This window comes from Vigna unguiculata, chromosome 1 (genome assembly GCF_004118075.2).
Source record: "Vigna unguiculata cultivar IT97K-499-35 chromosome 1, ASM411807v1, whole genome shotgun sequence".
Classification (NCBI taxonomy): Eukaryota; Viridiplantae; Streptophyta; class Magnoliopsida; order Fabales; family Fabaceae; genus Vigna; species Vigna unguiculata.
In genome coordinates, this window is record NC_040279.1 from 1,735,425 (window position 1) to 1,758,976 (window position 23,552).

The window sequence follows — 23,552 nt, forward strand, 5'->3', positions numbered from 1 at the left end:
AATCCCTATTTAAGGAACCTCAGAGTTACTTCTCACTCACCTTTTTGAGAAGCTAGAGTACTAGTGTTGTGACTGCAAGAGAGTTCTCTGAGTGTTCTCAATAGAAGCTTTGAAAAACCTAGTGTGGGTAGAGCGATAACTTTTCTTGAGAGGTGTTCTAGGAGATTGAGTGCTGCTGTTGTTGCTAGGAAAGCTAAGGTCAAGGTTCCCTGTGTGATTCAGAGAAAGGTGTTCATTTCTTGTGTGATTCAAGAGAGGTGTTTTCTTTCCTTACACTCTTAATATCTGATTGTAAATATGTTACTTTTAGTGATTTAGTTAATCTCGTTTTTGAGAGATTAACAACTGGACGTAGGGTCTTTTGATCCGCACCAGTATAAATACTTGAGTTCAATCTTCTTCTCTATCTTCTTACTTCATCTATTATTGTGTTTAACGAAATTAATTATTGATTTAATTGATAAATTTTGGAAAAAATTTAAAGTATTAATTTTATTACTTAAAAACCAATTCACCCCCCTCTTGGTTTTGTCCGCAAGCTCTAACATTCCGCTGAGCGATACCAACAATAGCATTGTGTTATATTAATTTAACTTAACCATCACACAATGCTATATAAATTCAAAAGGTAAGTATCATATTTTACTAAATATAAGGATTGAGCTTCATTATAATTAAGGCAGTGAGTCAATTTTTGGAATTTGTTAGTGGTCTCCTTTGTGTACATCTCTTGTGTGATGAGTGTATAATGATACAGAAGAATGTTGGAAGTCTCACATCGACCAGAGATAAGACAATTTCATAGTATATAAGTGAGTGCAAACCTTATCTTACAAATCAGTTTTGTGGAATTAAATTAGACTTAAAGTCTATTTTTTAATGAAGAAAAATATAGGAAATCACAAGAACCAATTCAAAACAAGATGTTCATGCCTGACAAAAAGAATCGTTTTTTCTTTTCGTGATTGTGTTATTCTATGGTCTTGTAATTTTTATTGTTTAATTATATTGTTAGATATGATTAATAATATTTACAATGAACTTGGTTGGAAACCAACACAAAGAAAGGAAAAACAAAAATGCATGATTCATACTAATGTATATATATATATATATATATATATATATATATATATATATATATATATATATATATATATATATATATATATATATATATATATATATATATATATATATATATATATGATAGAGTATTAGCAAGGATTTATATACTAATGATAGGGATTTTTTTTTCAATAATCGTTAATTTAGTAGTCGACTCACATAGTTGTAAAAATAAACCTTTGTAGGTTTTTGGCTCCATTCTTATGTAGGGTGTGTTCATTTGGGGGTATGGATTTGGAAAGAGTGTGAAGATTAATTTGTGTGGATTTGAATGGATGAATTTGTGTGTTTTTTTTAGTGAATTTAGAGGATAAAATGAGTGGATTTGGAGATAAGTTTTACGAAAGTTAGTAAAATATTTGATTGATGTAATAGATAAAATAAATTGTTAAAATAGATAGAATTAGAAAGTTACCAAAATACCCTTAATGAAAAAAGAGAATGATTTTGTAATTTGATGTTATAAAAATAATTACAAATAAATAATACGAATTAAAAAAATATTAAAATTATATGAAATTTTAAAATAAAAAAAATTTAAATTTTTATGAATGTAAAAAAGTTTATACAATTAAATTTTAAAAAGTTATACAATGAAATTCTAAACAAATTTATACAAAAAATTTAAAAAAAAAAAACAACACACACGACACTGATTACGTAACTGGTGTCACTCTCCTCTTTGCACGGGCACCGGTTATGGTGCACATCCTTCCATGAGCCCACCTTCACCATCATGTTCATCCGCCACATCTACGACATTATTCCCCCACCACGACCACCATCCATCTTCCTCCCCCACCACCCACCACAACCCCATTTCTCTGCAATACTCACAAGCCCACACTACACACTGGTGCATTCTATTCACACACACTCCACATCTGTTTTTGTTGTTACAAAGGGGCAATTTCGTAATGTTATATAAAATATACGCAAATCACTTCAATTTTGGGTGGATGAATTAAACCCTCCATCTCCCAAATTCGTGTTCTTATTTCATTGCATATCGCAACTCTTTACATGAAATTTGTGCTCACAAATTCACTTGAACAGTGCAATCCATCGAAACGAACACTACTATAAATAATGAATTTTAATGTGTAAATTTCATTTGTCTTAATTATTCAAGTGAAGCACAATCATAGTAAGATTGTGTGTGAATATAAGATCTGCTTTAAGGATAATGAATTATCGTAATAACTTAAGATTTAGCTTTAAGGATTATGAATTATCGTAGTAACTTAAGATTTAAATTTGAAATTGAACAATACTCAATGTAACCCTATAATTCAATCAAACTTATTTACGAACTAAAAGAAAATATCATCCAAATTAATCCATAATATTCATCAAATTAAGCTATCAATTAATTACGTAATTCAGTTTTTAACTCATAAATGCAAATTATTATCATCATTTAACGAATTTGGAACTGATGACAAAATAACAAAATCGAATTTGATAATTGTGAAGCAAAAATCAAATTCTCATAGGTGTAGATTGATCGAAGATTGTAGCCTTCCTTGAATCCACAAATGGAAGATTAAATGGTTCAGAAAGCAAAAGTCAGAAGAGAGAAATGCTATTGACTTCAGAATACTTCACTCGGACTACGTGTAACATCGTTTATACGAATATGTAATTTGATCCGGTAAGTGGCTTTTACTTTCTGCACCCCTCAAACTTATAAGTGATATTTGGATTACACATTTTGGAAACTTTCCAGAACAAAAATTCCTGAAACAAAATTTCCAGAACTTGATTCCTAGGATATATGAAATTGCCTAAACAATTAGACCTTAACTAAGCTCATTACTGCATAATACAATTAGGCGAAAAGTCGAAAAATACAAAATCATACTATAAAATTTACAATTCTTATCATGATAATTGACCCTGTTATAGTTCAAATCATGCTTTATATGTGAGACGCAAAGTTATAGATATTGTTTTTAGCTTTCCAAGGAGACCAAAATCATATCAATTGGACCTCTCTAGTAAAAGTTATGCCCAATACAATAGAGAAAGGTCAATATCAGAAAAGTATATATAAAAATAATGAAAGATTTACATTTAAATGTCCTAAGCTCATTAGTTTCTAATCATGCTGAAAACCTCTAACTACAAACAAAACTATGATAACAAGAGTTAGAAAATGACAACAAAAATATACAATGAAGTGCATAACAATCGCTGGAAAAAGATACATTCACATCAAAATTGTTTGTGGTATATGGACTTAGCACCTATCTAAAAACACAGTCTACTCTTCCTTCCTTATAACTTTTACCGTTCGTTTTTTTTTTTTTTTCTTTAGCTCTCGTTCGATCTACTTTCATTCTCTTCCGCTCGGTTGTCCAGACGACGAGGTACTTATCTATAAGGCTCTAATGCTTAAATCGGTTCAAGTCCATTCGGGTGGATGCAATTAATACTGTAATAAATACGATGTAAAAGTCCTTACCAACTTACCATGGGCCTCTATTTATAGTGTTTGATATGGGCTGTCATTAGGATTTTCTCGATTACGGCTCAATTGCTTTTTAAACTTGATTACTAACTTGTATTAATTTAGTTTAATTTTGGTGCAGCCACCCGACCGGAGGACCGTACGTTCTATCGAAGGTCCTATAATTATGTTATGGCGACAAAGTTTCACTAGAATGAATGACGGTGGCTGTTCGAGTCGTGAACTCCTTAAAATCACTTTAGAGAAATTGTCACATTAATAACCTATCATGAGATTGTCCGCCTATAGCGACTGAGGGTCTGACGGTACAAAAGTCATCAATAACCAAGCAATGGCTTTGCATAGGTAAGTTATGCATCAAATGAGACCAATTTGCTTATGAATTCAATTTTAAAACCAATCCATCTTATTATACACAACACTGTTTTTCACAGAACACAAAAAGGTTTTAATACAGCACAAAAAACCAGTCTTTGATTCCCAAAACCAGTTTCAGAAACTGAATATAAGTTAACACTGCATAATTATCTTTGTTTCTTTTCCAAATGGAGATTCATCAAAACTATGTACCAATATTCACAACTATACAACAAAAAGAAACTTGATACTTGTGGAGTCCCTCTTCAACAAAGGGGCAAAACCAACTTTCTGCAAGGGTTTACATTTCTGTGAAATTCACATTAACAAATGATCTTGATGTTCAAGAATTTCTGTTATATGTTACAGATGTTACACAGAAGAATTGGTACATACAATGAATCAGGAAGAACAGAACAGAATTTGTTCCCTTTCTCTCTCTCAATCTTGTGATATAAATTGATTGAAGAAGTTTTTCATCTATCCTTCACTCTCATTCAAAGTGTTGGAATCAAAACTCAGCACCTTCTCCTGCTGCTCAGAGCTCTGAACAACCACAACAACAACATGGCTACTTCTTTGCTGGTATTCCAAGGCATTAACAGTGACTCTTGGTGGTGCTTCCATGGCAGGATTTGGAGGAGAAACAAGGGTGATGGTGGAACGGCACAAGGGGCAAGTGGCATGAGATTTCAGCCAAGGATCAATGCAGGGAAGATGAAAAGCATGGTTGCATTTTGGCAACAATCTCAGACTCTCATTCTCTTCAAACTCACTCAAACAAACTGAACAATCATGACCCTCCACCACCCCTTTGGTGTACTTGCACACTGTGATGGATTTTATGAGAGCCTCATCCAAACCAGAGTTTGAGGAAGAAGAAACCTCACCATCTTCTTCTTCCGGCGAAGAAGCCTGTTAAGAATAATTCAAGAGTCAAAATCTCACCTCAGATAGAATAGATAATCATAAACACACATTTTATATTATGAAATATTAGTGAACTCCTTGTTCTCGAGATTTTGGATTATCGAGATTTTGGATTAAAAGTGGTTTCAAATAATTTAGGCAAAACTAATGTCAGATATATAGAACAACTATGTATGATGAAAAATAAAGTAATCAAAACCTCATTGGATTGCATGGTGGTGCGTCTGCAGAATCTTGAGATGATGGTGTAGTATGTGACCAAGATGAAAGTGCTGGCTAATATTCCAATGACAGCAACTATGAGAGGAGAAAACTCAAATCCTGAAGGATCATCATCAGCATCATCACCACCGAGGAAGAGTGAAGGAGGAGGAGGAGAGTAGACTATGTAACACCATTGGGGGCAGTAGATGCTGCAGATTCCTTCTGAACAATCCTTTGGGGTCCATGGATATGGATTTGGATTTGGATTTGAGTTAGTTGCAGAACCCATTTCTGTTACTTTTCTGTGTGAATGAAGCTCTCTAATCATTCATCCATGGATGAGTAATTGTGTTACCCATTTTTTGGATCTTACAAGAGAAGGAATCAGAATCAGAAGATGATGGGAAATTGAGAGAAAAGTAATTGAGAAGAAAAGCAAAGGTAGGTCATCACAATTTGCTTACTCATCTTATCTTCTTCACCTACTTTTTCATTCTACTTTCTTCTTTTTTTCTTCTCTACCATTACAGTCTCAAAATTCATACACCAAATTATGCACTATATAAAGTTTATGAGATTACAATTAAGTAAAAATGTTTTCCCACACCATTTGATGCTTTATGTAAAGAGAAAATAATCATAAAAAAAAAGTAAACTTTTGTATTTATAAAAATGAAAAATAATGAATGATGGTGTTAAATAGGAGTAAAAATGTCAGAATATTTATTTATAGTTAATAAAACAAATCAGTTTTAGGTGGTTGTAGATAATAAAACCATGTCAAGAAGTTGCAAAATTAACTAATACTTTTTTTCCATGTGACCACTTAATAATTGCTTCTAGTTAATATATAAATGTTATGGTTAAATATTTTATGATTTAATCTAACCTTATCACATGGCTAGATCCCAAAATTATTTATCAATTCTGCTACGTTGGGTTTTGTCGGTGGGGAAAATCGTTATTCTATGTAGTCCACAAAGTTTAAGAATATAAATTATACTAAAATAACTTTGTATTGAAATTTTATATAAAGAGAATGGTTTATGGTATCATGACTATTCATATCAAAATTTCGTAAAATTAAATAAAAATGAATTTAAAAATATATATTATTTGTATTTTAATATATAAAAATATGATATTAAATAATTTCATGTGAATATAAGTATATAGAGATGAATGGGGTATTTGTTTGTTAGTTGAAGTGGCCATGTTTGTTGATCTATATATGTTGCTTTGAGTAGTCTTTAAGACATGGTTGGTATGATCACACTCTCACAACATTTTTTATATATTTATTTACATCAATTTGTCTTATATGTGTTATATTTGTATATATTATCGATATTTTTTTTTTCTTTTTTATGATTCTTATCAGAAAAATGGAATGTCTTTACACCCACTGTGAGAGGGACAGGGTCGTCTATTTATTGTAATTTTAAATCACTTTATTGAATATTCTTTAATCTAAATAAATCCTCACTCATTTTTCTTGACTTTTGTTTTCTTTCTCTTTATTTTGTTTTAGTTTTAGTTTAAATCATTCAACTTCCCACTTCCTTTTTCTTTTCTTTCATTTTCATCTTAATTCAAATCAAAACTTAATAAATATGTGTATAGTTGTAGATAGGAATGTCTATTTCATGGATTGAGTTTAAATGTAGTTTGATTTAAACCTTTTCATTGACTTCTCAAAAATATTTAAATTGGATTTAATTTATGTACATTGTTAATAATGCTTTTTATTTAAACATTTGGTGGGAAACTGCCTCGTCACTACATCATATAAATGAACAAGATAATAAGAGTAAATGTTATTACATATCTGTGTGCCTAGGTAGTTAAACCACATTTGAATTTTAGTATTTTTCAAATGAATTTCCATTTCAACGTTAGCACAAATATAACAATATAATATAAATATAATCCTATTGATTGGAACCTAAGGTACATGTTTTGGCCAAATTTGAATTTTTTACTAATTTTTTTCTTTTTTAAGTTTCTTTTGTTATTTCTTTAAAATACATTGTTGCTGATTTTGGTGTAGTGGTACAAGTCTTATTCCAAAGATTATAGAGTTCCTTAATGTCTTTGGAAGTGTTGGAAGACCATGGCGTATAAGCTTTAAGTGTTGAGATGTGTCTCAGGGAAATTATTGAAATAGTTAACGTTGTTATTTATATAACATAAATTTTAAATCATATTAAATTCTTATTTAATATCATTTTTATAATTTTGTAAATAGATTAAACTAGTCCGTTGACCAATCATGGAAGAAACTAAATAAAAGAAAAATGGACCAAACCACCTTTTTTATACCACTAATCACAAGGTTGGTGGCTCGATGGAATTTGAGTCACGTCATGGTCAGCATTAGTAATTTTCAAATTGGTAAACATTAAAACAAAATAACTTTAATTCTGATGTAATAAATGGTGAGAAAACATGAAGAGGTAAAATAGGATGCTAAATGTGCTAAAAAAATAGAGAATCGAAATGTACAATATAATATATAAAATACACCATTTCATGTTTAACTTTTCCTAATTTTATACTTTTGGTTGCATTATTCGATTAGTAACCAATAATGTTAATTTTGGAAAATAAAAAATTGAAGAAAATTGGAAGATGGTTTTGTACACTATATACATTTACATTTCTAAATCACATAATGGATGCGATTTGAATGATAATGCAAAAACCTAAGAAAATATGAGTAAAATAATTTGCATTGATCATTTGAGTTGGGAGCATCTCTTGAGCTCACCTTTTCGATAGATATCCTTCTTAGACAAACTTAAAATTCCAGATTGCTCCTCAACTTTGCTTATAAGAAGTTTCAGTAGAGGAACCTTTGATAGGGTTCTTCGCGACCCTACCATGATCAACTTTTTCTGTAAGCAAAAAAGCAAGGCCAAAACTAGTTCAGACAAAAACATGAATAATTTTATATAACCAAACCCTATGAAGGTTGATTTACAAAGTTCTTGTTATCACATGAATAATTATATATTAAAGAAAAAAATTCATTTTCAATCATTTTATGTATGTGTTTATTCAATAATAAGCATAAAATGAATAGTCGAGCTCAATTATGACAAAACATAGTGAAAATTGTGAATTTAGATTTTCTGCTTGATTTTTCTGTGTTGTACTTTTGTTGTATTTTAAAATACTGATGGACATTGATTCTAATATTTTAAAATATATAATTTAATATACCAACATCAATGTATTTTTAATGCTCGGAAAAAGATAGCATTAAAAAATCCGACAAATAATCTGGACTCAGAAAATTGTTTGAGGGAAGAGTAAGAAACTACAAGAGAAGTACCTTAGCACGAGTCAGAGCCACATTTATCCTGTGCCAGTCTCCAAGCAGAGAAGCAGCACAGCTTGATGGGTTTTCGGTAGACCTTACAAACGATAATAATATACAGTCCTTATCTCTACCCTGGAAAAAATACAAACAAATAGCCATTTAGGAATGAGGATCTTTATCTGTCTAACGAGAACATGAACAGAAGGAAACGCCGAAGTGATGCCTTAAATGTTAGAGAAATGTACACACTATGCGGTTGTATGACTTAATTTTGGAAGACGGATTTACAAGACTCACATAATACTGTGTAACTATGTTGGGACTAATCTATGTGAGTCAAAGTCTTGCATATAAATAACAAAGTTAAATGTCATATAAGAGAGATCCATAAACCCATTACCTTAAAAATAGTGTCTGATCTCTTATAAGTTAGAACTCATGTCATACACACACACACACACACACACACACACATATATATATATATATATATATATATATATATATATATATATATATATATATATATATATATATATATATATGTACATAAAGTATTTCTCCTAATGACCCCCTTAAGAAAAAACACATCATACTTTGATGCTTGATGGAGCCTAACCTGGTATTTGTCAATGGTATGTATCTCCAAGGAAGTCAGTATCGCCAAGGAAGTCGTGCAATGGCGGATGACGTTTGCCTGTGAATTATACGGAGTAATAATGCCAATGTGTTCTTTTCCGATTCCATTTTTAACTAATTCCTTTGCAATCTGCAACATGAATAAATGAAAAAACTGATTTTATGGACATGAAACAGACAAATGACACGAATCTTTAAACAGTTAAGGGAGAAGGACCAAGGCAATCAACCTACAAAGTTCTTCAACTTTGGGGTTGTCATGTATACCCATATAATGTTCAAGTGTATTTTAACCAAACATAGAGCACTAATAAAGCAATAAGAAAATTTAACCATTACAACAAGGGACAATAAAGCTATTTTATATGCTAGTATATTGTATAAAATGAGTTTCGTCCTTAAAGCATAATCACTCAGTTAAATCACTATTAGTTTGGTAACATACTCAGATAACATACAGTTTACCGTAATATCAAATAAAGGTTAATTAATTTTGTTTTTTATTAATCAGAACTATCAATGAATGAATCGATAATTTTGGAAGAAATTACTCATTCTCAGTACAATCAATTCCTATGGTCTAACAGTCTAAAGTACCAAGGCTAGGGCAGCTTCACATGAAAAACGCATGAATTTGCTTGTAAACAAAATAAATACTATATCATCTTTGAAAATGACCTACCTCAGCAATTATTTGAGCTTCAATTGGGTTATTTACAATCTTCTGATCTCTTGCCTCTAAAGCCGGCAACTTGTCTATGATGAAAAAGTAAATGTAAGCAATCTCATTTACAATGAACTAGAGGATAAAGGATGTAAGGGAAAATTATAGGTGCGAACCAGTATCAATAAATATCACAGGTCTTCGAGGATTCAAAACCTGCACATGGTTATGAAAAAAGAGACTTAAAAGACATAACTTATCTCATCCAATCATAAAAATTGTTATCTTATATGTTGCACTGACAAATTTTCCCTTAAAGATTGTTTATTTCACCAGCTCAAAATTTTATTAAAACTCAAACTTTACCCAGAATAGATTAATAATGCAGCTTAGTATCTATATTACAGTATGACTATTCAGTATCTATATTAAGACTGACAAATATAGCTCAACATAATTTCCCAACCTACAGACTATTTAGACTGACAAACCAAGGTTGATGTAAGCGGAAATGAGTTTCTCAGAGACTTTTAATGAAACATGGAAGAAGAATTTCTAAATATTATTATTCAATTTTAATTTATCAAAGCGAACTACGTTTTATAGACAAAGCTAATGACATACCTAGAATAAAGAGACAATGCAAGAAGAAAAATACTGTTAACAAAAATAAATAAATAAATCAACGAGCACAGAAAAAAAGGAAACAGTCTTTTCTAAAGCGTACTACCTATTATAATAATGCTGATCAAAAGAAAAATTTATTGTAATAATATTCAAGGAAGATCAAGCTCATGAATAGATTGAATTAAGCAATAAAAGCAAAAATCTTCCATCTATAATATAGTAAGAATTCAGATAAAAAAAAAAAAAGCCTCACTTGTTCTAGCCAAGGCAAGTCACAGCTTAAGTCTGAAAACTCAAGTTTTGCATTAGCTACCTCAACTGAACCACACCTCAATCTATCACCATATATCAAGGCATTTGAAAGGTCCATAATGTCTTGACACATACGATACTGCATATACCAAAAAAGTCAAGCCAATAGACAAGAATGGAACAAAAGGAACACCCCGAAGATTGTAATCCAATATCTAGGAGCCATAACATACCTGACTCTGTAAGGCCAAAATAGCCTGTGGATGTGCTTCTGAGAGCCTACAGAACAAACTTACCCCCATGCCATTCTCTCGGGCTTCTGTACTCTAGGAATTATCAGATAAAAAATTTCGTAAGATTATATTATCGATTTTTGTACAAAAGAAAGAAAAATAGTTTAGCCACATACATTGACAAGTGGTGGCAGTTGATAATGATCCCCAACAAGTACAAACGTCGAAGCAAACGTTAGAGGACCTAAGGACACCTGCAATTGCAATATTTACAGCATAATTTTTATGAAAACATAAAACATAATTTACATACACATGAACAATTGTTCCTTTCTCTGAACGCATCCTTATGTCACGCTTTGTTCCAATTAAAATTATGGAGTTTTAAGTGAATAGGGAGGAAAAGAGACAGAAAAGAATAAGAAATGAATGGATACAAATTGAGGTGTATCATATTAACCGTTATTTATACCAATCAAATCATGGTAAGAGAAGGAAATACAGTAATGAAAGAAAAAACAATGAGAAAACTAATCCAAGAGGACAATATAATTTACTTTAACTTGTGGAAAAAGTACTGTAAAATATATGAAAGGAAAAATAAACTTACTGGTAAAGTTGTCTGTCCGGCTTCATCCATAATGCATACATCAAACTTTGTGTTGGCAAGCAAGGGACTAGAGATGCCAAGACAAGTAACTGCGACAACTTTGACTTGTTCCAACCTTCTTTTGATATCTTCAACACCTTGTACACTCATTGCTGAAATAGAAACCACTGTCAAAAGATTTATTACAAATCTTATTATAATCAAATAGGGAGCGTACGAGCAATAAATTGGCAAACCTGAGAGACAGTGTTCTCTGACCACCTCATTCACTACTTCGTGTCTTCCAATTCGTACAAAATCAATCCCCTACATCCACTTAAATTATAATGACATGCAATATATGACATCTAAAAGTAGACATTGAAGAATATACAGAAATAATAATTGTAATCATTTAGAAACAAGAGAGGCACGCATCAGTAAAAATTAGTACACCCTGCAGCACATCAATCAAATCAACTTAGTCCAAGTTTTCATGCTGGAATTTGGTACAGGAAAAGATGAATAAAAAAATAGAAGTTTTGAATCAATAAAGGACAAGCCCTCACAGTTCACCAAAGCTAGAGTTCTAGAAAGCATGGTGGTAGGTGAAACTAGAATAGAACGTGGGAACAGGTGGAAGACACTGGAAGATGTAAGGTAAAAGACACAGCAGAATTCTCAGTTGAAGGGACGTGGCAGAAGCTACAGGTGCAGAAGTAGAGTCACAGTAGATTAATTTTAAAAGATGTCACAAATCTCAAATTAGAGGAATCACCGAATTTGATTTTTATTTTTAAAATGAGATCATTGTTATTTATTTATTTGTTTCCACAAGGAAGACATTTAATGTAATCTTTCTGTTGAAGCAGTATTTTCAGTGCTGAAAAATATATGAAAGTTCCTATATTACTTTTTAAAAGGTATCAAGAGTCCTAGGTTTACCAAAAAGTGGCACTAAGGAATTTCAAATTTAAGAGGACCAAAGAGAGGCAAGCCTCAAGGTTCTTGAAAAACCTTCGAAACTCCTCTAAAACAAACTGAACCTGTTTAAGATGGTTTTCATTCCCTTGGTTTCTTTGTAGTCAATCTGCAGTACACCAGAATAACCTTCCCCTTTCCTGGGCTAAAGAAAATAAGCGATCCACAAATGGTAAAGTTTATCAACTACAAAAGTTTCTAAAAGGGATTCAGGAAATGCTTCAGAGGTTAAAGTAGAAGAAGAATTGCAATCTAAAGAAAATTGAGCAATCCATAGAAAAATTGCAAAAATATTGATGGACGATTCAAGAGAAGATAAAGGATATGCCTTTTATCAGACAAGAATTATGACTATTTTGGAATAGGAAAGGAAGGAGCATCAAGAGGGATAGAAATTAACTTATTCTCTGTCTAATTTTAGCTCTGTAATTTTGATCGTTACTGTTAGAGTTCTTATGCAAAGTTATGCTAATTTTATGAGACCTCGCAAATTTTATTTCATAGAATGTGTTTCATATTTTGTTATTTATTACTTATTTTTCATATCGACTAGAAATAAAGTCAATTTACAAAATATAATTGGTTACCTCACCTTACAAACGGGTTTTATAAGGTTAAGTTAGGCTTAAAGTTCACTTATTGACATTTATTACATTTAGCAGAATTATTCATGTATATCACACACATTTGTTAATTCATCCACTATGTTTCTTCAAAGTGTCCATAACGCCATCCACAATATCATATGGCATAGTTTTGGCCTTACGTAGACCACAGTCCAGATTGAAAAATTGAACTTCAAAAATAAGAGGATGCTAGGTGGAAGCTATAATGGAGGACAAAGAACGGTGGTTATGTTAATGTGTTTCACTCTTAGACATGTTTGCAGTGCTTCACATAGGTACATAGTAACGTTACACAATGAGAAAAAAAAAGTTGGTTATTCATGCAGCATTACGTTCAGGTGTTTAGTTCATTTTAAGTTTTAACCAGTCCTAGAGGTTGAGTGCACTCTAACCTAAAGCCAAACTGCCAAAAACCTCTAGTGATCTTCATTTTACTATGTTATATTTTTCTAAGTGTTAGATATTGTTTTGATATTAATAAGATATTGTTAGATATTGTTAATCACAAGATCAAACAATATCTACTATTTACTCTATTTATTTTCAGTTACTATTTTTAATTGTACCTCTATCTATTATAAATAGATTACCCTATGTGTGGTTTATACACAAGGAAAATTAATCTTAAACCCTATTTTCTTTATTCTCAACACTAAGCAATCTATCTTCTTCAGACTTATGGACTATTGAAAATAGCTGACAGTAGACAATTTAAATAAATGATGTGGATTCATTTCCAGCAAGATGGAGCCATATTTAATTATATGATATAATACAAGATGTTATAACATGCGGACCCGGATACCTGTGCTTTTAATTTGATGAGTAAATTATCAACAGCAGAATTTGTATAGGCGGTTAGCAAAATGGATGTTCCTCTAATCAACAAGGCTTTCACAGCATGGACTAATGTGGACGTTTTCCCTGTTCCAGGCATCCCTAATATAAGTGCATAATCTTTTGCTGTAAGTATCTGAAAATCAATAACAAAGCATAGTCAATGAAATATCATTTTGGTGATAAATTAAATCAACTTGCACATTAAACTTAGAAAAGGAAGTCAAGAAATTATAGCTTCATGCGGACCTTGAGAATTGCTCTACGTTGGTCATAATTCAAACTCTTCTCTGAGCAAACATAGGATATCGCAGGGTCCTGGCTGAGTATAGATCCACTGTCAAATCTAGGAGCCTACAGCCAGAAGACATCAATACAGAGGAAAGGATGAAGTTGTTAGTCATACAGAAATATAGTATACCTAATTCAAACAGCAATATAGCAAGTAACCGACCTCAAGGTCAACAATCATACGCCGCAAATGAGCACTACGATCATTTTGTAGAAAAAGTTGTACAAGATTAAACCTACAAAAAAAATGCATAAATAATCATATACTGAAATAAATTTCAATAACAGCATACACTTTGCAAATTAAATTTGTGAACGAAGCGGCAGTCAGAGAAGGCACCTCATAATTGCAAAGGAAGTCACAGCTTCATCCTTGTCAATTCTCCAAACCTGCTGAATGAGATCATTTACAGTGGAAGAACTCCCAGGAATTCGTAATCGCTTTGAAAAGGAAACCTAAAGGAATTTGACAAAGTAAATAATTGGAAACTAATTACTCAGCAACATATATCTTTCCAACCAGGGATTGTGATGGTAAGGCAATACAGGAAAGAAATAATTAATAAAATACTCACAGATACATGATTTGGACTAATATCAGATATCACCCCTTTAGCAATAATTTGATGGGTAGATTGATTACGCAGTATCTAAAAAGTAAACAAAAGGTAGTTATAATTAAAAGATAATAATACATATCAGTAACAAAATAAGATGCATAACACAACCCTGTTACAAAAGGCAGTTCTTAAAATATCCATTTTCTGGTAGGAAATAACATTCTCTCCTGAGTAGTACTACTTGCTTGACTGTCTAAGTCAAACAAAAGTCAAGAGATCCTAATTACACAAACATAGAAACAATTAGAAAAAGTTCAACAAAGGCCAAATACAATAATTTATCAATCCTAATCTATAATTTATCTCCAAATGTAGTCTAAAGCCTCTTTCTTATGTAACTTCATGCATCCAAACTACAAACATTTTAAGTAAAGCTCATCTAAGGCCAAATTATAAGATTGTTGGAGATCTCACATTGACAAAAATAGCATGTTAAAGATCTTATGTCAACTAGAAGTATGACTAAATTATAATATATTTAAGTGGGTGCAAACCTTACCTTATAAATCAATTTTGTAAGGTTGAATGATTAAAGTCCACTTTCTAAGAGAACATTAGATCAAATTGATAGACATTTATCACCCAACTTGAGGGGAAATGTTAATCATAGACCCTAAATTTTGGGAGATTCATTCCGACCTTACTTTTAGGAGACTAATTCAGATTCACAAAATCAATGGAATTTTCCATTTGATGATGTACCTTTATACTCTACTTCGGTCTTCAGTTTGTTGCCTACTAAACAAGGATATTTCTCCGGAATTTTGGGCATAAATTAACGGACAACTATTCATCTAATCCCTATTTTATATCTACAACATGTAATCAATTATTCATTATGGAATAAACGTGTTCTGCGAAAGTTGTGATGTGATTGATCTCATTCTGATAAATAAAACTGATGATTAATAATTGTAAGTTGTGGCAAATGGGAGAAACTGGGAACTTAAATGACAAAGTTGATCAACCAACCAAAGCATTTTTGGGGCTGTCAGTGACACACTTATCCAATTTTATAGCGATGATTCATAGTACATGGCTTACCTAGATGTATTTTGTTTATATTATATTTATTAACTCTTGGGTTCTAATTATATATTGTATACATATAAACTATAACCAACTAATTATGGGTATTTCTTTTCTAATTATTTTCTAAACAGACTTAGGACTTCGGAATCTCTTGTGTGCATTCTTCACTACAAAAGCTTTTGTGTGAATTATACCTTCCATACCACATTGCAAACTTTACCTTGATTTTGTTAAACATTCAGATATCACAACTACAGCCAATTATTTCTAAAATAGTAATAGGAAAGTATACATACCACATGATCTCCACTTCGAAATATGGAATCTAAATCATTTTTCAATGAGGCACTAGAAGACACATCGGAAACTTCAGAGAGGTTAGAAGAAGAATCTTGTTGTATGAAACGATAAGTGAATTGATTATCTTTGAGAGATTTCTCAGGAGGTATTCCTAGTGAGTCAAGAACAATAGAAGAAAGACCACTACTATTTGAACTGTTTGAACTCTTCGAACTATGTGATTGCCACACCTCTTTCCTTAAAACCTGAAACGATAAAGGAGAGAAGTAAAAAAGAAGACTTTTTAAACTTGTAAATTGATTAAAATAAATTTCAAGGAAAAAACAAAAACACAGACTTCAAACCTTAGTCTCTTTAGCTTCTAAGTCAATCAATCGATCCCATTGGCGGAGAAACTTAGAATGCGAAGAATTCATGTGATTAGTAAGAGAATCAAAAACTTCTCTCAACCCACTGCTCTCTGTGCTTCCACCATTTGCCTAAAGCATTTTGTAGTAGTGACACAAGAAATAGACATGTTACCCAGAATAGATTCTTACAAAAATTAAGCAATAACATTATGATAAACTTCACAAAAATTATTGTTTGAAATTTTTTTAATATCCTCATTACTATAGTAAATATTATATCATATAACATTGTGCACAAACAAATCAGTGAGATCTATATGAACATAACACAAGATTAAAACACTATTTTCAGTAATAATGATCAGAAAGGAAAGTAATGCAGCAAAATTAACATTACTGTACTGGTAGAATTGGTTAAACTAACAGTAATCTCACAGGGTTCTTAAATACAGAAGTAAAAATGCAATTGCAAAAAAAAAAAAAGCTTATAATTTATGTGTAGAAATCAGAAGAAAAAATAAATAAATCTTAGTCGCCTATGGTCCTATCCATTGAGAACATATCTAAGTAAAATATGATTTTAAACCTTAAAATAACCAGCAGAAACAACCATAACAGGGTCTATGTCAGAAGTGGTAACTGTTTACAAAGATTGTGCACTTCCCAGAGTAAAGAAGAAGTACCTTGTGATAAATGCTACAAACATTCAGATGGCGACAACCTCTGCAAATGCTAGGACTCTACAATCAGCAAATGAAGGCTTGTAATGCCAATACAATGAACTTGTTAAAAATACTTTATAAAATTATGGAAAAACTAGTACCTGTAACATTGGAGGCAGTTGCTGTAGAGTCAACGCCTTAAGAATATAACTTGCTAGTTCATTTCGTTGCATTATTAGCCCAGTTAAGTCAGATCTTTGAACCACGATGCCCTTTGCCAAGAAAAAATAGAACAATTGAAGTTTATTCCCATATAATCAATCAGAATATTTGCTCCGCTAATCTAGGAAACAGCTGGATATGGACCTTTCTATAATTCGCTCAATATCCAACAACAATAGTACCTTCTCTTGGCAGAAATAAAAATAACTGATAACTTAAAGGAACGGATTTTACCTGTGTCTGATCAGATTGGAGATAATATAGAAGACCAGAATCAACAGTTGTCTGATACCTATTAACATAATCAGGACAAAATAAATAAAAGTTCAGAAATTTTCTTCTACATACTGTTAAATTAATAGTTTGGTTTGCACCTTTCAGACATCAAGAGAGTGTACAAAATTACTTGGGCACTGTGCTCAACTGATGACTGCAGATATGAAATGGAAGAGTTGCAAGTGAAAAATATCACAAGTAATAGGTATTCATAAAATATTTCTAGTGCTTGTAGTGTGTTCATTGGAGTATCTATCTGATTCACTTTTGATTGACTGAATTTAAGTGAGGACCACAACTTACCTGGCTGTTTGGTGTTTTTCCAGACTTGAACTCTACTGGCATGATCTTTTCCTCTTGTTCACCCTTTTGTGATTCAATTTTCACTCTCACTGAAGCATCAATCATCCCTTTTAATCCATATTTTGGAGCCCACACCATCTCTTCAATATCAATTACCTAAAACATTAATTACGAATACTAAGTTCAAGAGAAATAAAAGGGCACAACAATGACCAAATTGAAAAAATAGATGCATATTTGTGGATAAATAAGGAATTCATCATTAAAAGCTAAAGTGCTCCCCCAAAACTTGTTAAGCTATTACAACTATGCATCATCTACAAAATGTATATTCTCTGGCTAAACATTCTTTGGAGAATAGATTGGAGCTTGCCTCAGATATGCCAACATTCTTTGGTCCATTATCAAATCCAAATTTGACATTTGGGTCATTTCTTTCCTGCCAAAACACTAAGTCATCAGTCACAATACTCAATAAATAAGAACTAGAGCAATACGAGACAGGTTTAATATTTTCTAGTAAGTCGGATTCCTTATGTATTTTTAGGATATGGCCCAAGAGAATTGTTCAGTTGATTCATTTGGAGATCACCTTTGCTCCAAAAATAATAAAACTTCCCCTTTTGTTCGATTGGTATTAGATCCTACCAAAGCTAGTGCCAAAACAACCTAAACTTCCCTTATACCCTTTCTTTCCAACAAGAGAATATTCTTTCCCAGACATTGAACACCACAAATCTAATTAGCACGACATCTAGGATATGATGTAAATTATATCTATAAATTCTATACCTATTGAGATTGCCACATATGATCAATCTGAAAATACATATTCTAGAAAAGCTACAAAGAAACAATATGGCCTTGAAGTATCTGTTGCATTTGAAAACAGCAAAGGAAACACTTCTATGACAAAAGATAACAATAAATAAAGTTTCAGAAAAAAGGATAAAAATTTTTGAAGTACCTCCATATTTTTAAACCGCATGATCCAACTTAGTAATCTAGGAATAGCATCTCTCATGGTTTTGCGAATGTCATTCTCATTTACTGCAACGTACATATGCAAAAGAAATGATACAGAGTCAACATTCGACAAGTTACACTGGAGAAAACTTCTGTTGGTGAAGTTCCAAACTTTAAATGAGATGTCGTACATACAAATTTAAATGTCATACATATAAAGACACAATACCACACCTCCACATGCATACAAACTTTCAATGTTTTTCTGTAATACCAATTCTGCATAATCTTCCATGAAACTTACTGTAGGATGGTCATTTGTTAGCCCAGCCTGCACCAACATACCACACCGCAACACAAGATAAAATTTTGAAGAATAAATTTAAAAAAATAAATAAGTAAACAGAATCTTAGAGTATCATTCAACAAAAATGAGCATGTGTGTCTGTGTATGTATGTATTTTACATTGTCTTATGGGGTACGGATGAATTTTAGAGACCTGGAAAATTTGGTGCAGCATTGTTCCAGCTAATGCTGCAGTTGAGTAATCATTGTTTTTCAGCCTCTCGTCTAAGACAGTTCTCCTTGGGCAGCTAAAACTGGAAGCAACCTGGAACGAAGTATCATGTTAGAAGTAAACATCCACAAAAATACACATAAATATAGGTCATAGAATACATTGAACTGCATATAAGGGCATTTACCACTCAAAACGGCCTGAAAAGAGTCTATTTCCTTACATTTCAAAGTCATGAATGGTGAAAGACGATTAAATTTCAAATTGAAAATAAATTGAGCAAATTTTATAAGACTATAAAAATTGCACTTGACATATGTGGTTCAACCACCAGTTTAAAGGCATTAATGTGTGAAAAATATTCAAACAATAGTTTGCAGGTTAATGTAAACATCTTTGTCACAACTCCCCTTTCGCTATGCACTATCTTACAATACTATTTACTAATAACATCACTTTATTTTCTGCTTCCTTTCAATAGCATGCTTAAGTTACTAATAGAAAGCTAAGAGGGACATCAAAGTGGAAAATGTGCTAACAATACAAAATACATCTAACATTATCTTTGAACGTCTACAGAAGCTCAGAAATAAGTGACGTAAACAATAGTAGCCCTGCTCAGTTAGAAAAACTGAAACAAGCAAACCTTTTAACATTGCCATGGAAAATCTATATCATATTTCCCACAGTAAATCAAGGTTAAAGTCTGGAGCCACAAATGGAAATGATAGAGTAATAGACAACTACCCGCGTTCCAGACATTAGAATATCTGGGTGTACAATCAAAAAGTTTTTATCACGATCAATATCACAATTCCCCCCTTCATCAAATTGTCCGATTACATGCACAGTATCTCCAGGTGCAATTACACAACAAGACCTGGGATCATTTATTTAGAAGAGGAATTAGAAATGCTAGAAATATTGTAAATAGAAAGAGATAAACCGACAGTAATAAATATAAGATAGGTACACCGATATAAACCTAAGTACACTGAAGCACACCAGCTTACCACTCATTCCATAGGTTTACAGCCCGCTCTTCCCCAGTTTGTTCATTTAGCAAGCGTAGCACCTGGAAAGCAGTGGACCAACTAGTATTATTAGTCAGATTCTTAGAAGCAGTAAGAAATTACAGCAATGATCCTTACAACACCTTGTATGATGAGCATTGAGCAGCAGATGAATCAGCAGACCTAAGTTCAGATACCTAAATTAGAAAGTAAATAGTAATAACCCTATGAGAATTTGTTTTCTTTTCTTTTTGGTGAACCCAAAAACCATTACAAAAGCTTAGTTCCAAAATCATACCTCCAAAACCAAATAATTAGAATTGGAGAAGACATCAACAACCTCTTCAGGTAAATGTGATTTGGTCCTTTCTACTGCAGGTCTGACTTTGACAGGGAGCTCGTAAGCTTGATTTTGAGGTATTTTAAAGGAATAAGTGTTGCTATTGCAAACTGGAGCATCGTCAATGGCAATGGCATCTTCAACTTGATCTAGGAGTTCAAGCAGTGCCTATAAAAGTGAACATTCAAATTAATAAGTGGTTTCCGAAGTGCTGAAGTTTAAGCATTTCACAGAATGACAAGAAAAATGTCAAAAGACTCCTCCATGAAACCAAAAACGTGACAATGGTTCAGACTTCAGAGGGGTCCTTTTCATAGTAATACGGGAAACAAATTTTATTAAACTAGTTTTCATTGACTGGTATCGTACAACTTTAGTAGCACAAGGTTGACAAGTTCAAACTTATAAATGAGCATGCATCAAAATGTGCTAAAGTTTCTTGTGGCTTTCCCATCCTTTCATTTCAGGTTCCAGTTTCTCTCTCCAACTCTAAGCACGGTTTTAATCATGCCTAATGGTTTTGGATACCATTCTCTAGAACTATGTTTCAGTCATGTTAAAACTTATATCATGCTCACTTTTATTCCAAAATTAAATCATTTTTTTCTTCTCAATCCAAAAGTTTCTTCCATATCTGCTTTACCAAAAGGTATATGAGACCAGACCTAACCTAACCTTTTTGTTCTGTCTTAACAAAAGCTGGTCACACGGTCTCTTGTGTTCAATATCCTTGCTCCGCTGCACCTGCAAGAAACAACACAGAAGAAACTCAAACGAAGTAGTCATTTGATTCACGAGAAGGATACAACAAATATTCATGAGCATTAGTCAATCAATGAAAAGGATCATCAAGCACCCATTTCGTTCAAAACAAAATTCCGAGAACAACAGTCAATCAGTAAAAAGGAACACAGAAGAACCCACTTTGTACAAAACAAAATTCCAAGACCATTTCTCGATCAAGGAAAAGGAACACGTAAACACCCACATTTGTACACAAGAAATCAACCACCTTGTCAGGCCGATAAGACAGAGACGGTGGAGTTCTGAAGGGACTCTGTCCGATCACATCAAGGGCCGAGTTTATCCTTTTGAAGCTCAAGGGCACCTTGGGAGTTGGCGAAGCAACCTTATCCAGACAAGTCTGCACCATAATCAAATTCATTCACTTACATTGATAATTAGAGCATGGTAACAAGTAGCAACATACTCCTTGACACACTCTGGTTAAGACACTCAATTATGGGTTGAAATATACAACTTCAACCCACCAAAAATTTTAATTTTCAATAACGTTCGGCCAACAATAAAAGTGTGTTGCAAGCATTTCCCACATCACTAAATATCAAATTAAAAGGAACAGAGAGAAAAAATTGCCTCCTTGCCGCTGTCATTGCGAATTGGCGACAAGTTCATTTTGGAAGAGGCGGCCAACGCTTTGATCACTTCAGGAGTGTGTTTGGAAACAGCCAGAAGCCTCTCATTCACGGGAGATATTTTCCAGGTGACCTCGTTGACGCCGTCATCCTGGCTCTGCTTCACTAACTGTATTCATACAATTTAGTTAACTTCCGAAGAAATCGAGAAACTAAAAAAAGGGGTTCACTGGAATCGTGCTAGATTCTGTTCGGATGCAAACTAAAAGAACTTCTGAGAACTCTATATTTCTAACAGATAAGCTCTCAAAAGTACTTTTAACTTATATCCAGACAAACCCTTAGTTGGCCAGTTATTTAGTTGTGCTACCATTCCCGGGGAGAAGTTGAAACGCGTTTGCGGAGACCCTTCGTCGGGTTGTTGTGGCGAATTGATGGTGGAGGTCACGGCAGCGGCGGTGCTGGTGGAGGTGGAGGTGGCAGCGGCGGTGCTGGTGGAGGTGGCGGCGGCGGTGCTAGTGGAGGTGAAGGTGGTGTCGGCGGCGGTGCTGGTAGAGGTGGCGGTAGCGGTAGTGCTGGCGGAGGCGGCGGTGGCGGTGGTGGTGGTGGTGGTGTGGGGTTGAAGGTGGGGTTGTTTCTGAGAGGCGCGATCGAAGAAGTGCTGGATGCCGAACTTGGAAGGTTGCTGAGGATTGAGTTTCTTCTTCTTGGGAGGCATTTTCCGATTACTCTGATCGATGAATGGATGCGAAGGTAGGGTTCCGGTTTCTTCTTCAGACCGCGAAAAGACACGTTTTGGTATGTTTTGCTCTGCGTTTTTTCCCGCCTCGATTACACGCCTTTGTAATTACGTGATTGCCCTTTGGGCTTCGTTCTTTCCCTCGCAAATCTTTGTAATTAATTACGTGATTACACGTGTTTATTTAAATATAAAAACATAACTGTTTATTAATTATCAATTATATATTAAAAAAATGTCACGTAGACAGAAAATAAAAGACAATGATAATATGTTTTTCTATCTATGTTTCAAAATAAGAATTATTTTTAATTTATAAGATACACTATTATATTTAATTATAGTAATCCATATCATTATGACAAATGTGTCTTTTGATTACGTTAATCAAACAAAATTATTAAATACTAGCAGCCAGCCACATAGGTACCACATTTTTCATTTTTTAAGTTTTAGGAGGAAAAGATTGAAAGTAATAATAAAAAACACATTGATATTAGTGTAGAAATTACAAATACAACAAAGAAGAAAATAAAATGAAACTCATTATAGTTTTTTTTTTAAATATATGGTGGTTATTATTAAAAGTTAATTAACATATGATAAAAAGTGTAAAATTAGAACTATAAAATGTGTACAAAGAAATTCTTTTTATATGTAAACTAGGGTTATGCCCGTG

At 32.8% G+C, this 23,552-nt stretch overlaps 2 protein-coding genes across 4 annotated transcripts; both read right to left on the reverse strand.

Annotated features, from left to right (window-relative positions):
* Positions 1-4,186: 4,186 nt before the first annotated feature.
* LOC114168871 (RING-H2 finger protein ATL52-like) lies at positions 4,187-5,639 on the reverse strand. Of its 2 annotated transcripts, XM_028053950.1 has the most exons (3): positions 5,557-5,632; positions 5,088-5,460; positions 4,187-4,873 (listed from the first exon to the last, which is right to left on the reverse strand). In XM_028053950.1, exons 2-3 carry the CDS (start codon positions 5,418-5,420, stop codon positions 4,439-4,441), a joined length of 768 nt encoding a protein of 255 aa, XP_027909751.1. In that variant the 5' UTR covers positions 5,421-5,460; positions 5,557-5,632; the 3' UTR covers positions 4,187-4,438. The 2 variants fall into 2 exon arrangements, with proteins under 2 accessions (XP_027909751.1, XP_027909673.1); XM_028053872.1 differs by having other exon boundaries at positions 5,088-5,639.
* Positions 5,640-7,630: 1,991 nt separating this feature from the next.
* LOC114176673 (DNA replication ATP-dependent helicase/nuclease DNA2) lies at positions 7,631-23,003 on the reverse strand. 2 transcript variants are annotated; one of them, XM_028061787.1, is made up of 34 exons: positions 22,505-22,996; positions 22,136-22,303; positions 21,771-21,902; positions 21,434-21,502; positions 20,717-20,926; positions 20,562-20,615; positions 20,419-20,480; positions 20,153-20,285; positions 19,388-19,498; positions 19,122-19,218; positions 18,889-18,971; positions 18,295-18,360; positions 17,922-18,077; positions 17,717-17,772; positions 17,577-17,634; positions 17,282-17,392; positions 17,142-17,198; positions 16,453-16,587; positions 16,105-16,353; positions 14,732-14,806; positions 14,497-14,612; positions 14,320-14,392; positions 14,115-14,219; positions 13,834-14,001; positions 11,679-11,748; positions 11,443-11,594; positions 11,009-11,086; positions 10,833-10,925; positions 10,601-10,738; positions 9,897-9,936; positions 9,739-9,812; positions 9,037-9,186; positions 8,430-8,549; positions 7,631-7,989 (listed from the first exon to the last, which is right to left on the reverse strand). In XM_028061787.1, the coding sequence occupies exons 1-34, from the start codon at positions 22,850-22,852 to the stop codon at positions 7,831-7,833; spliced, it is 3,966 nt and encodes a 1,321-aa protein (XP_027917588.1). In that variant the 5' UTR covers positions 22,853-22,996; the 3' UTR covers positions 7,631-7,830. The 2 variants fall into 2 exon arrangements, 1 of the variants encoding a protein (XP_027917588.1); XR_003603038.1 differs by lacking the exons at positions 7,631-7,989; positions 8,430-8,549; positions 9,037-9,186; positions 9,739-9,812; positions 9,897-9,936 and having other exon boundaries at positions 10,833-10,918; positions 22,505-23,003.
* Between the last annotated feature and the right edge of the window lie 549 nt (positions 23,004-23,552).